Here is a 16,249-nt window from a genome sequence, read left to right on the forward strand (position 1 = left end):
ACATGGGACTAACAAATGGCAAGTGGGAAGGGGAGAGAAGATATAAACAGTATAGAGTGAAGTATAAGGAGGAAAACACAGTTTAAAAAAAAAAAAAAAGTGAAGAATTTGTGACCATAAGAACCAGAATCAAATTGTGTGTGTGTATGCGTATAACAATTTTATATCTTCAAAAATAAAACTGGAATGTTATTTCACTTAAAATGTACAATACGCAAAATGCTCTGCAAAGGTAAAAAAAAATGTACACCAACATAAATTTTCATGATTTTCTAATACATGACACTTTTGGATCAAAAAATTACCATTACAAACCCTTTAATCAAATGTTTATTTTTTGTTTCCAGCATTACAATCTGCTGTGATTCATAAACTTCCATCTAAGTTAAGTTTTTAGCCACTGACCTCATACAAGTAGTTAGGTTCTTACATCAACCCCCACTTATCCAGCATAGAATCACCCAGCTACAACTCTTGCATGGACAATGCTCACTGCCACCCTGAACAACTTAAAGTGCATGAGTTATTTTGATGAATGGAGACACAGCTGTAGTTTTGCACTAAATTTTTCATTACTGAATTGTATGTTTTTTCACCTTGGTATCTTATCACTAGAAAGCTACTTACTTACATAATGTTTTAACCATATATTATGATAAATGCCCATTTATAACTGTAAGAAACTCATGTTACAGACACACTATTGACTATGATATTATACAAAATCGTGGCCACAAGTTTCCGCATAAGAGATTTATTTCTCTTTCTCTTAAAGCAAGAAATATCTCACAGTTCAGATTTACATGAGTAGTGCCTTTTAAAATAAATTAAAAATAAAATGCTGTCCCGTCTGTAAAATTATAAATATTTCTAGTCCATTTTACAGAATTTTAAAATGCTTATAAATGCATTACCGCCTAGTAAATACACATTATGGCACTGAAGCCAGTTAAAAAACAAAACAAAACAAAAAAACCCAGCCATCAAACTGGCCTATGGAAACATCCAGGGTTATTCTGTATCTCCTATACTGGAAAAATTAAACTAAATAAAGAAAAAAGTAAAGGAGAGATAAGAAATTTACAAAATGGCAACTACTACAACCTAAAAGGTGGACTGAAATGTCCTCCTTCAATTCAGGAACTAAGCCGTTTCTGGAATGAACATTTATGGATAATTAGGATAGGAGAGTGTTCCTCTTAATGCTCAGGGCAGAATTATGTAGAAATAATTTCCACATTCTGTAAGGAAAAAACAGAGTGACTATTTAAAAACTAAATTTAGCCAGAACGTTCAAGATTGGCAGGTTCTGATGGAGTGACATCTTCAAAGGTAACAAAATTAAAACTCATAATCCTATGGATGATGCTTATTTTTACAAATGTAAAGAAAGGAAACATGATCGCAAGATACAATATACCCTGACAGGGTAAAATGAAAAATTATGAACAATTTAAGTAAGTAAAATGTTCTCTATTGAAACATAAAAACATGATTTCCAAATTGATTCAACTTGTAATAGGTCCCTTACAAGGATGAAGTAGTCATTCTGTAGATGCTGAACTGCCCTTCACATTAAATACTTCCTCATCTTCAAAAAAAACAGCTTCTGAATGGCCCTGACACCTTCAGTACAGGAGAGCAGGCTCGCGGACTTGTTTCCAAGGCTTTCCTCCAAAGAGATTCATTCAATAAAATCTATAATATCTCCAAATCTACATGTCGAACTTCGGGATTTCGTTTCTGGAAGGAAAAATCACCACCACATTATTCATAGCAAAACTGAATTTTGTTTCCTTCTATTCTGTTAGATCACTAAAGCCACTGACAACATTTGGTCAAACGACTTCAGTGTAGCATATTAGCAAGATAAAAATCAATAGATGAATACTACACACTATAAACAATATGGTTAAGTAGGTAGCCCCATCTCCCTGAGTTTGTTCAAATGTTAGTTAATACATTAATGGATGAAGAACCTAGTATGTGCCAAGCATTGCAAAGCACTGTAAATACACTCGTTTGTGGTGAAAAGAAAATCACTGTAAAACAGTAACAATCCGAAGAAATAAGCTGACATTCACTTATTTTATATATTTTAGCAACACCCCATACAGTCTTGTGGCAGGCACTGTGCTAAATAGTGGAGCTGGAGCTATGATTATTAGTAAGGTCTGTTCTTGACCTTGATGGACTCAGTTTAGCCAGCAAGACCAGTGTATCAGTAACCATCTACAAGTGAAAGCATTGCGGCTAATAAAAATAGCAGTTAACATTTAATAAGCAGTCACCCTTATGTCAAGTACCATGCTAAGTAAGGGGCTTCACGTGCATGTGTGTTTTAAAATCCTCATAACTGAATTATTTCCATTTTATATATGGGAAAATTGAAGTTTGAAGAAATTAACTAACCTACCTACGTTATGAGCTACTAAGTGACGAAGCCAGGATACATTCCGGACCTCAAGCTCCTAACTACTACAATGAATGCACTGAAACGCTAACTCGGGGAACAAAACCGCCAGATCTATTACTTTAACTCATGAGATTGAGTAAGACTTCACTGAGAGTATCTACACAAGGCCTGAAAGTAGTGAGTTTTCCAGATAGATGATGACGAGGATCATCATCTAGACAGAGGAAACAATACAAGCAAAGTCAGCCGGAGAAGGGTGTACTGGCCATATGGTATAGTTAGCCACAGGGGTTGCAAAAAGGGCAGGATCAGTAATGAGGCTGGAAAGGCAGGCAGAAACCAGGTTGTGAAAAATTTTAAATGCCGGCTTAAGGAACTTCAACAACAGAAAGTATCTTTATTACATTCCTATTCTATGCCAGGCACTGAAGTATACAACAATGAACAGGAAACAAAACAGTACTTGTCTTCAACGAACGTCTGTCCAGTGAGGAAATACAGGTTAAGTAAGCAGGCACTTAGAGTAGTCTGCTACTTAAAGAGCAAGGTAAAGGTCTTGGGGTTGTATCTTTATGGGTACAAAAAGGAAGGACACCTAAATCTGGGAGTGGGGGGAGGGATTAAAAGTGTAATAAAATGTAATATAATGACATTATGAGAATGGAGGACAGAGAGAACATATAAAACTATATAACTAACTTACATCTATCAAAGAGGAAATAAATAACGTGGAAGCAGTTTAAGACCTTCCTATAGAAATATGGCAGTAAATCTAAAAGAAATACTAAAAATGGTTGCTTCTAAGCATGACTGAGGATGGTGAGGCAGGTGACACTTCTGTTTATAAGCTTTTCAGTTCTGTTTGACTTTATAAATTGTGTATATTATTTTTTTGATATTATTTGATAAAAATTATAAAAGTAGGGGCGCCTGACTGGCTCAGTTGGAAGAGCATGCGACTCTTGATCTTGGGGTCATGAGTTCGGGCCGATGCTGGGTGTAGAGATTATTAAGTAAATATTAAACCAATCAATCAACATGGGGAAAAAGCTCTTCTAAGTGATTCTGATAATCAGTCAGGATTAGGAACATTTGCATATTACTCAAAGGAATTCAGTTATAAAGGCAAGAATCTGATATAACACTAGAGTTTAGCTCCAGCTAGAGCATTTTATTGAGTGTGCACTGGCATTCTTCTTATGACTAGTTTTGTTCCAGTGTACCTGGGGGTACTCTCCTCTTGGATACTAATATGAGAGTGGCCAGGGGACCCCCAAGCATGGGGGTACACTTTTGTTCTCAATTTTCTCTTTACCTTAAACTATTTGCTCTTTTCTAGAATTCCTTAAATTCAATACAGAATAAAAAAAGATTTCCTCTAACAGAAATGAAACTGAATTTTATTTTCTCTTTCCAATCCACCCTAACCCATCCCAATATGACTTTAAAAAGTTTAGGTATTAATGGAAAATTTGAAATTATTCTGTCTAAAAAAACCACTATATGTAAAATGTGTACCAAAAAAAATCTAATCTCAAGAAAAAGAAACTGAGGCACCTGGGTGGCTCAGTCAGTTAAGTGACCGACTTCAGCTCATGATCTCACGGTTTGTGAGTTCAAGCCCTGCATCGCTGTCAGCCAGAGCCTAGAGACTGTGTCTCCCTTTCTCTCTATGCCTCCCTAGCTTGTGCCCTTTCAAAAATAAATAAACTTTAAGAAAAAAGAAAGTAAAAACTTAATGTATTGTTTTAAAATCAAGTTTTTTTAGAGAAAATTATCAAATTCCTAACATGAAATGTGCCAAATACGAAGACAGGCACAACATGAATGAATAAAAAAAATAGGATTAATACCCTTAGATTTTAATGTTTAGTGCCTAATAAGGTATCACGTGCATATAGCAGAAACAGAGCTGGAAAAACAGAGCTGAAAATCAATAATTGGTGTTCAATTTGTAACTTTCATTCATTTGTTCTACAGATACTTATTGATTTATTATGTCCCAGGCACTATTCAACTTGAATTAGAACATTTTACATAGCACAAATTTATTTCAACACTCATATTTTAGAGAGATAAAAACCAAATAGTGTAATTTTATAATGTTGCAGACTCAAAAAAATGCTACAGGAGGATGCAATTCAAGAAGCAAAAGACAGAGTAAAGGGCACAGCATTTAACTGGAATACTACTTATTAGGAATTTGCAAATACTATGGCATCATCCCACTGAATTAATTTCCCATAGAAGTACTGCTTCCCAAACATAAAAAACTTCATAGAAGAAGATTGAAATATAGAGGTAAAGCAAAAAAATTTTAGTTAACAGTGCAAAGAACTTAATATATATTTCACATTTATACTACGTGATTAGCTTCTATAATATACATTAGCTTCTATTATTTTTTATGTTTTTACATAGAACTATGCAAGTTGTAAGGACACCTGGGTGGCTTAATCAGCTGAGAATCTGACTCTTGATTTTGACTCAGGTCATGGTCCCAGTGTCGTAGGATTGAGCCCCGTGTCATTCTCCACACTGAATGTAGAGCCTGCTTAGGATTTTTTTCTCTCTCTTTCCCTCTGCCCCTCTCCCCTGCTGTGCACTCTCTCTCATTAAAATTTGAAGAAAAAAAAAAAGGAACTATGCAGGTTATAGATTATAGCCAAAAATACTATCTATTTTAATAATTATCAGATAAATGGCATCACTCAATAGAGATGGCTAGACTGCTGAATTTTATTATTGAGTGTGACTTTCCAAAGTGATTCAATAATTATTCAAATTTAAATTGAGAAGACAACCATGCTTAGATACTAAAAAAGGGAATATGCCAAAGTTTTAGTTTTCAAAAGATGATCAGCTTATTTTCAAAACAAGATAAAAGAATTAAATTTATGCCCTCTCCTGGTTTAGTTCCTCAATTAGGAAGAACTTTTCTTTAACATTAATTATGCCTTATTACCTTAGAGAGGATTCTAACCTGAAAGTATGGGTTAAACTTTGCTTCCTGGTTTAAAAGTCTTATATAATTCAGAAACACATGAGTTAGTTCAGTGCGTTAAAGATTTAATAGCTTCTAATTAAAGCACAAAGCTAAACAAAACCAATAAATTTATCTGATTGTGATAAGAGTAAATATAGTTAAGAATGACCAATTTGTTAATTATTCTCGTATCTGGCTTCTGACTTATTGTTTCTATTAACGAGTAAAGCTAAAATACAGATTTAGTCTAAAAGCTCATTATTTTATCCTTTCCAGGGAAATTTTTTAAAAAAGATAGAATGGAAAAGCAAAGTTTATTCATTCTTGTGTCACCCTGCACAAAAATAATCATCTTGCGTTATATTTGGAAAAGTGACTTTCAAAGTGTGGTCCAAAGGTTCTGACACCTTTTCAAGGGAGACTCCAAGGTCAAAGCTATTTTTATAACACTGATGTTATTTGCCTTTACTATGCTGGTATTTCCTCTGACGACATAAAAGCAATGGTAGATAAAATTGATGGCATCTTTGCACAATTCAAGGCAACTGCCACCCAACTCATATTAATGGAGTCATTGTGTTCCTTTACTGGCAGACACATTAAAAAAAAAAAAAAGCCAGTTTCACTTTAAAAAGTCCTTCATGAGGTAGTAAAAACATTGGTTTATTAAACCTCAACGCCTGAGTACACTTTTTAAAATGTTCTGTGACAAAATGGGGAGTATTCTTAGACCTTCCTGCTTCACACCGAGGTCTGAAGTCACAAAGAGAAGCACTCTGGGACGAGCTGGAGTTATGAGCTACATCAGATGCTTGTTTTCATAACACCATGTAGGAGCGCCTGGCTGGCTCCGTTGGTAGAGCATGCAAGTCTTGAGCTCAGGGTTGTGGGTCGTGAGTTCAAGCCCTACCTTGAGGGTGGAGTCTTCTTAACAACAACAACAACAACAACAACAAGTGAGCTATCTAAGTAAACCCCATTTTTACTTGAAAGAAAAATGAACAAACTACGGTTATTCAAATTGGGTATTTGGCAGGGATCTTCTTAAAAAATGAACAAAATAAAAAAAAAAAAATGAACAAAATGAATCTGTTACTTCAAGGAAAACAACAGTATTTGTTGCTAATGGTAAAATGCAAGCTTTCAAATGAATATTAGAATGCTGAAAAACTTGTATCTACCACCGTGACCTTGACAGCTTCCGAATACTTAGAAATGTGTCACCATTTGAAAGATGTGCATAGGGGCGCCTGGGTGGCGCAGTCAGTTAAGCGTCTGACTTCAGCCAGGTCACGATCTCACGGTCCGTGAGTTCGAGCCCCGCGTCAGGCTCTGGGCTGATGGCTCGGAGCCTGGAGCCTGTTTCTGATTCTGTGTCTCCCTCTCTCTCTGCCCCTCCCCCGTTCATGCTCTGTCTCTCTCTGTCCCAAAAATAAATAAAAACGTTGAAGAAAAAAAAAAATTAAAAAAAAAAAAGAAAGAAAGAAAGATGTGCATAAATTCATTGAGTATTTCCCAAATGGCCAATTCATAACATTCTGGAATCATGCATGGATTAAGAGATCCATCCAGAGTACAAAGACAGACCAACAAATTTTAATAGTGTACAGTAGATAATTAATCATACCCCAAGAGAGGTCTGGCCTTTGCCCTTGGCTACTGAGAGGTGATTGTTAGGCCCTTGGAATGTCCTGGCTGAAAATTTTGTCTTTGTTTATCTTTGGCCACACAATATCCGCTATATATCCAAATGGGACTAGAGACTAAAAGTGTCAGCTCTTCCTTGGAGTGGCTAGAGATGAAAGGCTGACCACTTAGCAGTCAACTATGGAGCCCCAGTAAGATCTCTGGACACCAAGGCTCAGTTAAGGTTCCCTGATTAATACTCTGCAAACTGCCACACATCATTGTCAGGAAAGTAACAGTGTCCATGACTCCATAGCAGAGAGGACAACTGAAACTGTGTTTAGAACTCTCTCCTGTGCACTTCTTCCCTTGGCTACTTTTAATCCTTCCTTTCACTGTAATAAACCATAACCAGGGGTATAAAAGCAACCAATGAGTTCTGTGAGTCCTTTTTGTGAATTATCAAACCTAGGACGATAGGAGGAATCCCTTGAACTTTGTAACTGGTGCCAGAAAGGAGGGTGATCTTGTGAACTGTGTCCCTTAACTTCACAAACAGTATGTGGAAAGTTCTTTGATATGGTTTCAGATTCCACATTGCAACTAAGCTTTAAGAGGCTACCAGGTGTCAGGTATGGGTTTAACATCACATAAGAATACCACAATTATCTGAAAAGGCTCTAAGAATACTTACAAAGACTACTCCCTTTTCTTTATATCCTTCAACCAAAACAATGTACGTCAACAGAATAAATGCAGAAGCAGATATGGGAATCCAGCGGTCTTAGATTTTTGCAAAAATGTGAAACAATATCACTCTTCTATTTTTTTCATTTTAGAAACTATAGTTATTTTTCATTAAAATATTATTTATATTAACATGAAATGAATAAATATTTTTAAAATTCTCAGTTTTAATTTATGATTTGGTAAATATCAATAAAGTATTATAATTTGAATAAATAAAAGCTGTTTGGGTCCTCAATAATTTTTAAGAATGTAAAGAATCCGAAGACCAAAATAATTGAGAATTGCTCCTCTAAAACTTGAAAATCGTGTTGTAAACTATAATATTAACATAAACAAAATTGTATTATTTGATGTCCTATTAATCTGATCAGATATCTAGACTCTAAAAGAAAAGACAGTAAGTAGTGATAGAAATTCTTCCCTTCAATATTTTTCTTTTTAAGACAGACAGAGAGAGAGAGAGAGAGAGAGAGCGCACATGCACATACTTAAGCAGGCCCCATGCCCAGTGAAATGCCACACATGGGGCTCTATCTCATGACCCTAGATCATGACTTGAGCCAAAATCAAGAGTCGGATGCTTAACTGACTGAGCCGCCCAGGCACCCCTATTTCCCTTCAGTTTTTAACAAAAGAACGGTCAACATCAAGAAAGATGTGTTCCCTTCAACAAGCTATGTATGTCAAAGATCTTTTATAAGTTTTATTTATTGCAAAACTTGAACTCAAGAGCCAATGAAGACAATCTGAAAACATTGAGATGTGTTTAAAGATAGTCTAATCAGGGGGGTGCCTTGGTGGCCTCAGTCTGACTTCGGCTCAGGTCATGATCTCACAGTTCGTGGGTTCAAGCCCCACACTGGGTTCTGTGCTGACAGCTCAGAGCCTGGAGCCTGCTTCAGATTCTGTCTCCCTCTCTCTGCCCTCCCTCCCTTGCTCGTGCTGTCTCTCAAAAATAAACATTAAAAAAAAAAAAAAGATACCCTTATCAGGTAATACTTCAGTAAAAAACCAATAGATTGTAATGATCTCCAACTGAACAGAAGCAAAAAGAAAATATAAAATGACAGATGGAGTAAAAGGAAGATTGATGCATGCTCAAGGACACATTCTATTTTTTCAAACTTTTGAACAAAATCTGAAGTTTCCCTTTTATCTTTCTCTAGAAACTTACAAAATACTTTTTATTTCAAAACAAAAAATCTCTATTTCGGAAAACTAAGCAAGCAGTATAGAATAGTGGTTGAAAGTACAGATTTTGGGGCGCCTGGGTGGCTCAGTCGGTTAAGCGGCCGACTTCAGCTCAGGTCATGATCTCGCGGTCCGTGAGTTCGAGCCCCGCGTCGGGCTCTGTGCTGACAGCTCAGAGCCTGGAGCCTGTTTCAAATTCTGTGTCTCCCTCTCTCTGACCCTCCCCCGTTCATGCTCTGTCTCTCTCTGTCTCAAAAATAAATAAACGTTAAAAAAAAAAAAAAATTTTAAAAAATAAAAAAAAAGAAAGTACAGATTTTGGAATTGAACGACAAAGGTTCAAATCCCAATCCCTTACCTTCCTTGAGTAAATTACCCAACTTCTCTAACCCGGTAATTTTTCTGTTTCACAACTACCAGTCATACACCATGGGGTTACTAAGAAGGTAAATGCATACACGGGATACAATTAGCAGTGTCTGCCACAGCATAAGTACTTAAAAACAGGTGGCATTATTATTATTACAAAGACATCTTACTTTCAGTTCCTTCTCAAGTCTGTCTACTTCAGCTCCTAAAGTATCAATAATATTTTCTCCATGTTTAAGCATAAAGGTTTCTAGTTCTTCAGGAGTTTTCACTTCTTGAATTTCCTATAAAGAAAATGAAAGCAGAAAAACAAAATAACTTTAAAAAAAATCATAGTAGTACACTGATGATTTCTTTAAAAAACTGTAACACCATTAAGTTTGATGAAATGAAAAACTTTCACACAATAGGCGATGGATGAACCTAGTTCTGAAAAAAATTTAATTCAACAAAAAATTGAGTATAATACTTCACAGAGGTAGCTTACCAAAATCAGTGGGAACAGAACAGACTATTCAGTAAATAGTGCCAGGGCAATTATTTTTCATAGGAAAAAAGTATTAAATCCCTACTGCAAATCATTAAAAAAACAAATAATTCTAAGTGAATTAAAAAACTATGAGTAGAAAACCAACCACAATATTTTTAGAGAAAAAGGAGAATATTTTTATGATACTGGGAAAAGGAAGGATTTCTTGAACAAGATAATAAAAAGCCTAGAGAAAAAGATTACAAATTTAACATAAAGTTTAAAAATGCATTAAACCTTCTGTACAACAAAGTGAAACAGTAAATCACAAACTAGTATACACAACTGAGGAAGGATTCGTGTCGAGCATATTACAAATAAAATGTTTATAAATCTGTCAGAAGAACAGAAATTAACTAAATAAACAAGCAAGTAGAGGAAATCCCAACGGTTAATAAATTTCAGTGCTTACTAACCTCGTTACTACTACCAGGGGGAATATAAATTATAATTAAATATAAATTGTAATTCTCATATTTATAATGACAATTTAAAAACTGTCAATACAATACCACCTAGTAAGAATGTAAAATAATAGAAACTCTGATATACTAATGATGGAAGTTAAACTGATACACTTTACACAATTTGCCAATACCTAGGGAAGCTGAGGGTAAGTTTACTCAATAGCCCATCTATTTTAAATCTAGCTGTACACTACTCTAAAGAAATTCTTGCATAGGTGAACAAGAAAATGTATGAGAATGACACTGTGGACAGAAATGTCCAAGTGGAGACTGGATAAATAAATTACAACAGATTCACTAGAGAATACTATATAGCAATTAAAATAAATTAACTAGAGGTATATGTATATATTAATATGGGAGAATCTCACAACCATGCTGTTAAACAAACTGTAGAGGAAATCAGACAGTATACCATTTATATCAATTTTTAAATATCCAACATGCTGCTATATACTACTATGTTAAGAAAAATATGCTGAAAAGTATAAAAACTGAATGGAAATGACAGTACTAAATTCAAAACAATTTTTAGTTCTAGGGATGGAGGAAGGAGAATGGGATCTAAAAGGAGAAAACCAGGGGCGCCTGGGTGGCGCAGTCGGTTAAGCGTCCGACTTCAGCCAGGTCACGTTCTCGCGGTCCGTGAGTTCGAGCCCCGCGTCAGGCTCTGGGCTGATGGCTCAGAGCCTGGAGCCTGTTTCCGATTCTGTGTCTCTCTCTCTCTCTCTGCCCCTCCCCCGTTCATGCTCTGTCTCTCTCTGTCCCAAAAAATAAATAAACGTTGAAAAAAAAATTTAAAAAAAAAAATAAATAAATAAAAAAATAAAAGGAGAAAACCAAAGCTTCACCCATTTTTATAACAATTGCTTGTTTTTAATTCTAAGTAAATACAGTACAATAAAATGTGAAGATTTGACAAAGGCAAGTGGTAACCGGTGCACTGTTCATTATATCATCCTCTGTAAATTCTCTTTTAAATTTAATTCTTAGTTTTAAAAAGCATGGGTTTTGGAGTCAGAGATCTAAATTCATATCTGACTCCACACTGTGGCTCTGCAATTTTAGGCAAGTTAATTAATCTTTCTGTGTCTCAATGTGCCTATGTATAAAATTGAAAATATTATTTCTTTACATCACAGCGCTGTTGAGAGTAAATCAGACAACATATATAAAATGCCTGGCATGTAACAAGCACTGGAACAGTAAGTTTGCTCTTCTGCTGTCTCTGACCCAATCTACAGTAAATAGAAGGGTTTTGTCTCATTTTGGAACCCTAAGAAGTTGAAGGCTGAAGTGATTTTAAGACCTGTAACAGTTTTATTTTATTTACTTAAAAATTTAATTTTTGTAACCCTTGGCTATATAAGAAAACAATAAATACATAAACTTACCTGCAGCATTTGGTCAAAATCTTGTTTTTCTAAATATGATCTTGTAACAACTCGTCCATCAAAATCTACTTCTGCCTTAAATCTTACTTTCCCTAATCCCAGATCTGTGGCTTTAACATCATGAATTGCCCTGTAATCAACAACAACGCACACAAATTTATATACACGCACATATATATTTTAATGGCGCAAAGTGCAGATTTCTTGTTTTTTCCCATCAGTGATAAAAATGGACCAAGATGGCTTTCAGAGTGTTCACCATCAAGTGCCATATATCAATATCCAAAAAAATGCCCATTTAGCTATTTTTTCATAATGCATACAAAGATGCAAACTTTATAAATATTATAGTTTTATAAATGTTATGAATTATATAGTTGGTGGATTAAAAACAATCAACTCTAAATTGCTTTTCTACCATGTTATTTCATCTCATAATCCTTTTTTCTTTTTCCCAAAAGCTTCTTTACAAGTCTTGATACCACTGTAAAGTACTATCAGAATGAGGTTAATAATAACTACCTCATGGAATTGATATGGGGAGTAATGAACCAACACAAACATAAAATTTTAATACTGTAGCAACTACATGTAAAGCATTTAATGAATGAAATTTACTTTACAGATTATACAACACTCCCAGAGGGACCTAAGTGACTTGCCTAAGGTAATTCAGCTAGTCAACAGCAGAGGCAGGATTTCCCCTCCAGATCTTCAGAAAGGGAAGCAGATGTTCAAGTGTCATAACTGCTTTTCATCCCTTCTGCCTGCCCTAACCCTAATCAATCTTCCTTAGGAAACTAATGAGAAAGTCTTTTCTTTCTATGGTAACCACTATTAACATCTTTTCTTTACAGGATATATAAAACAATAGAAAACAGTTAATCCTGGGTAGATAGACAGAGCTACTGGGAAAACAAATTTAAATGAGACTCCAAATACTCTTAAAACATTTGACTCTAATTTCTGAGTGATCCTGAGCAAGTTACTAAATATTGAGTCTAAAATTCTTTAGCCATAGAAATAAAGAAGTATATTTATCAACTAGGATGAAAATAACATTTAATATTTATAAAATTATATATGCCCAAAATGAAACAAAACTTGTCCAGAAAGGCAAGAAACTATATAATTTACTCTTTTTAAAAAAGTATACCTACCTCAGTCTTAACAACACGTTTAAAAATTTCATTATTTGACTAATACTAAATTGCAGCTAATGAAAATATGCAGCTATACCTTTTCCTTATGTACTTATACAGAACTAACTGGATACAAAAGTGTTTGTGATCAGCAGTGTGTCTACTATGGCTCCCAATAAGCCCCACCTCCTGTACTCAAGTCCTTGTGCAATCCTCTCTCCTTCAATGTGGGCTAGACTTGTCCTAAACAAGGGAACATGGCAAAGTGAGGAGCTATCATTTCCAAGATTAGATGATGATCTGTGACTTTATCTTGTCCACACTCAGTATCTATTGCCTTCTCATCTTGCATACTATGATGAAGCAAGAGGCCAGGTGGGAGACACCCATGTAGTAAGGAACTAAATTCTCTCAACAATTACATGAGCGGGCTTAGAAGAAGATCCTTCCCCAGGAGATGACTCCAGTCCCAGCCAACGCCTTTTGACTGCATTGTTTTTTTTTTTTTTTTAAATATGAAATTTATTGTCAAATTGGTTTCCATACAACACCCAGTGCTCATCCCAACAGGTGCCCTCCTCAATACTCATCACCCACCCTCCCCTCCCTCCCACCCCTCATCAACCCTCAGATTGTTCTCAGTTTTTAAGAGTTTCCTATGTTTGGCTCCCTCCCTAATTTTTTTTCCTTCCCCTCCCCCATGGTCTTCTGTTAAGTTTCTCAGGATTCACGTAAGAGTTAAAACATATGGTTATCTTTCTCTGTGTGACTTATTTCACTTAGCATCACATTCTCCAGTTCCATCCACGTTGCTATGAAAGGCCATATTTCATTCCTTCTCATTGCCATGTAGTATTCCATTGTGTATATAAACCACAATTTTGACTGCAGTTTATAAGAAACCTAAGTACAGGACCCAGGTAAACCATGCCCATGCCCAGATTCCTGACCCACACCAACTGTGAGATAACAAATGTTGTTTTAAATCACTAAGTTTTGAAGTAATTTGCACACAGTGATAGATAACTGAAAAAACTGTATGAACTTTCTGGATTACTAACATTTATTTTTTCTACCAATTTAACCTACAGATTTCACTCTTCCAGAAAATTTCAAATCTGCCACAGTACATCTTTTTTACTTATAGCTCTTTTTTAGATTTTATAAACAATATATGCAAAATTACAAATACACATGTACCTAACAACAGGACACTGAAATACGTGAAGCAAAAACTGACAAATTTCATAACATGTTTTTGTAAACCTTATTAGCAGCATCACTGGAATAAGCTGACCTTACTGATGGGTCATTCTCCAGGAGTTCAGTCAGCCGCTGTACTTGCTCTGGCTGGATGGATCGCCCTAAGAGTGCTTCTGTGTTAGTGTAGATGAGGAACGCAGAGACTATGCCTAGTAACGTGCCCACACCCAAAGAACCTAGGCTGTCATACAGGGGATTACCTAAATAAAGTACATAAGAAGTCAGTAAATTAACATTTTCTTTTTTTCTTTTTATTTTTTTCAATATATGAAATTTATTGTCAAATTGGTTTCCATACAACACCCAGTGCTCATCCCAAAAGGTGCCCTCAATACCCATCACCCACCCTCCCCTCCCTCCTACCCCCCATCAACCCTCAAGTAAATTAACATTTTCTATTATTTCAATCAGCTTTAGTGAGTAAAGAACCAGAATTAGTAAATCAAGGGACCCAAAATTCATTCTGAATTCCTTTAATGACGGTCCTAACAGGTTTACTATACTACAAAATGGGGATGCTACAATGTGCTTCACACTACATAGGAGTATCAGGCTGTTTAATTATTTAAGATCTGTTTTCTTGCATCTGGTCATTACATGAGTGAGGGTCCAGAGCATTTTAGAGATATCATATACATATTAATAATACAATAGAGTCCATTTCTTTTTGATATATTAATAGCACTTTTCCTGTCCCATGTTGACAAAATAATTGGGAGATCAAAAGCTGAAAAAAAAAACAAAACATTTTTTGTCTATTTTTCTTATCAAGGTTCTGTGAGAGAATTAAGCCATACAAAAAATGATATGGATCACTCTTCTCATTCACTCAAGGATGATGCATAGCTAGTATCATTCTAGATACAAAGGAGAAAAGTTAACTCACTGCATGCTATAGGTACCTTAGAGCAATGGTTCTCAAAGTACGGTTCCTTAATCAGCAGCATCAGCATCACTTGAGAACTTGGTAAAAATGCAAGTCCTTAGGCCTCACCTAAGACTCTGAATTGGAAACTCTGGACTTGGGACCGGCATTCATTGTCTTCTTAAGCCCTCCAGGTGATTCTGATTCTAAAGTCTGCCTTAGTTTGTTTGGACTTAATTCTCTCCCAGAACCAATGAAAAGAGCTGATTATCAGACATCAATATATATTTAAAATTTTCCTAATAAACTTAACATACAAGGCTTTTATGATTAAACGTTTTTTATTCCAAAGATCAAATATCAATATTAAATTTAACATTAAATTAATATGCTTGGTAAACATACATTCATTTTACTAAAAAAAAAATGTCAATTTACACACTAGCTTTACTAACATTTAGTCAAAATATAACACTAAAAAGTAAAATGACTAATCTGTACTACAGTGCTGGAAATGACCCACTTGTAAAACATAATCCACTAGGAAGTTTGTAATTACAGAGTTCAAAATCAAATACTGCTCTTTAAAAATACAAATTTACATCATTATTTTTATTTAAAAATATACCTATATAAATAATCCTTCAGAAAACACAGAAATATTAGTTGGAAAATGTTTTATTGATTTCTTGGCATGTTATTTAATTTAAATGAATTAACCTAGCTAATTAAAACAATGTGAAACTCTAAAAACTAAAATTTGTATAAGTTTGATCTGACTGGTTTTTATTATTTGTAAAAGAAAATCTATTAACAGTTGACTTATTCATCAAGTCTCACTTTCCTTAAGCCTAAAATTTTGCTAAGTAATAATTTGTCTAAGAAATGTCTAAAATGGGAAGGTCAATTGGAAGAACAATGCAAATATTCTGGATCACAGTGAACATTAGAGAATGCTGGTCTAGTCTTAAAATGTACATTCAAAATAAGAAAGATTCGTTCATATTTCCGACTATTTTAAGAAACACTGCATGGGGCGCCTGGGTGGCTCAGTCGGTTAAGCGTCCGACTTCAGCTCAGGTCATGATCTCATGGTCTGTGAGTTCGAGCCCTGCGTCAGGCTCTGTGCTGACAGCTCAGAGCCTGGAGCCCATTTCAGATTCTGTGTCTCCCTCTCTCTGCCCCTCCCCTGTTCATGCTCTGTCTCTCTCTGTCTCAAAAATAAATAAACATTAAAAAAATTAAAAAAAA

At 35.2% G+C, this 16,249-nt stretch overlaps 1 protein-coding gene across 1 annotated transcript in view; it reads right to left on the bottom strand.

Moving 5' to 3' along the window:
• Window positions 1-255: 255 nt before the first annotated feature.
• SLC30A9 (solute carrier family 30 member 9) overlaps window positions 256-16,249 on the bottom strand; it is an 85,333-nt gene continuing 69,339 nt past the window's right edge. The window contains exons 15-18 of the mRNA XM_030313958.2: window positions 14,168-14,333; window positions 11,729-11,858; window positions 9,509-9,622; window positions 256-1,743 (exon numbers count right to left, since the gene is read on the bottom strand). Of these exons, the coding sequence (XP_030169818.1) occupies window positions 1,699-1,743; window positions 9,509-9,622; window positions 11,729-11,858; window positions 14,168-14,333 (455 nt within the window). The 3' untranslated portion in view covers window positions 256-1,698. The remainder of the gene's footprint in view (window positions 1,744-9,508; window positions 9,623-11,728; window positions 11,859-14,167; window positions 14,334-16,249) is intronic.

This window comes from Lynx canadensis, chromosome B1 (assembly GCF_007474595.2).
Source record: "Lynx canadensis isolate LIC74 chromosome B1, mLynCan4.pri.v2, whole genome shotgun sequence".
NCBI lineage: Eukaryota > Metazoa > Chordata > Mammalia > Carnivora > Felidae > Lynx > Lynx canadensis.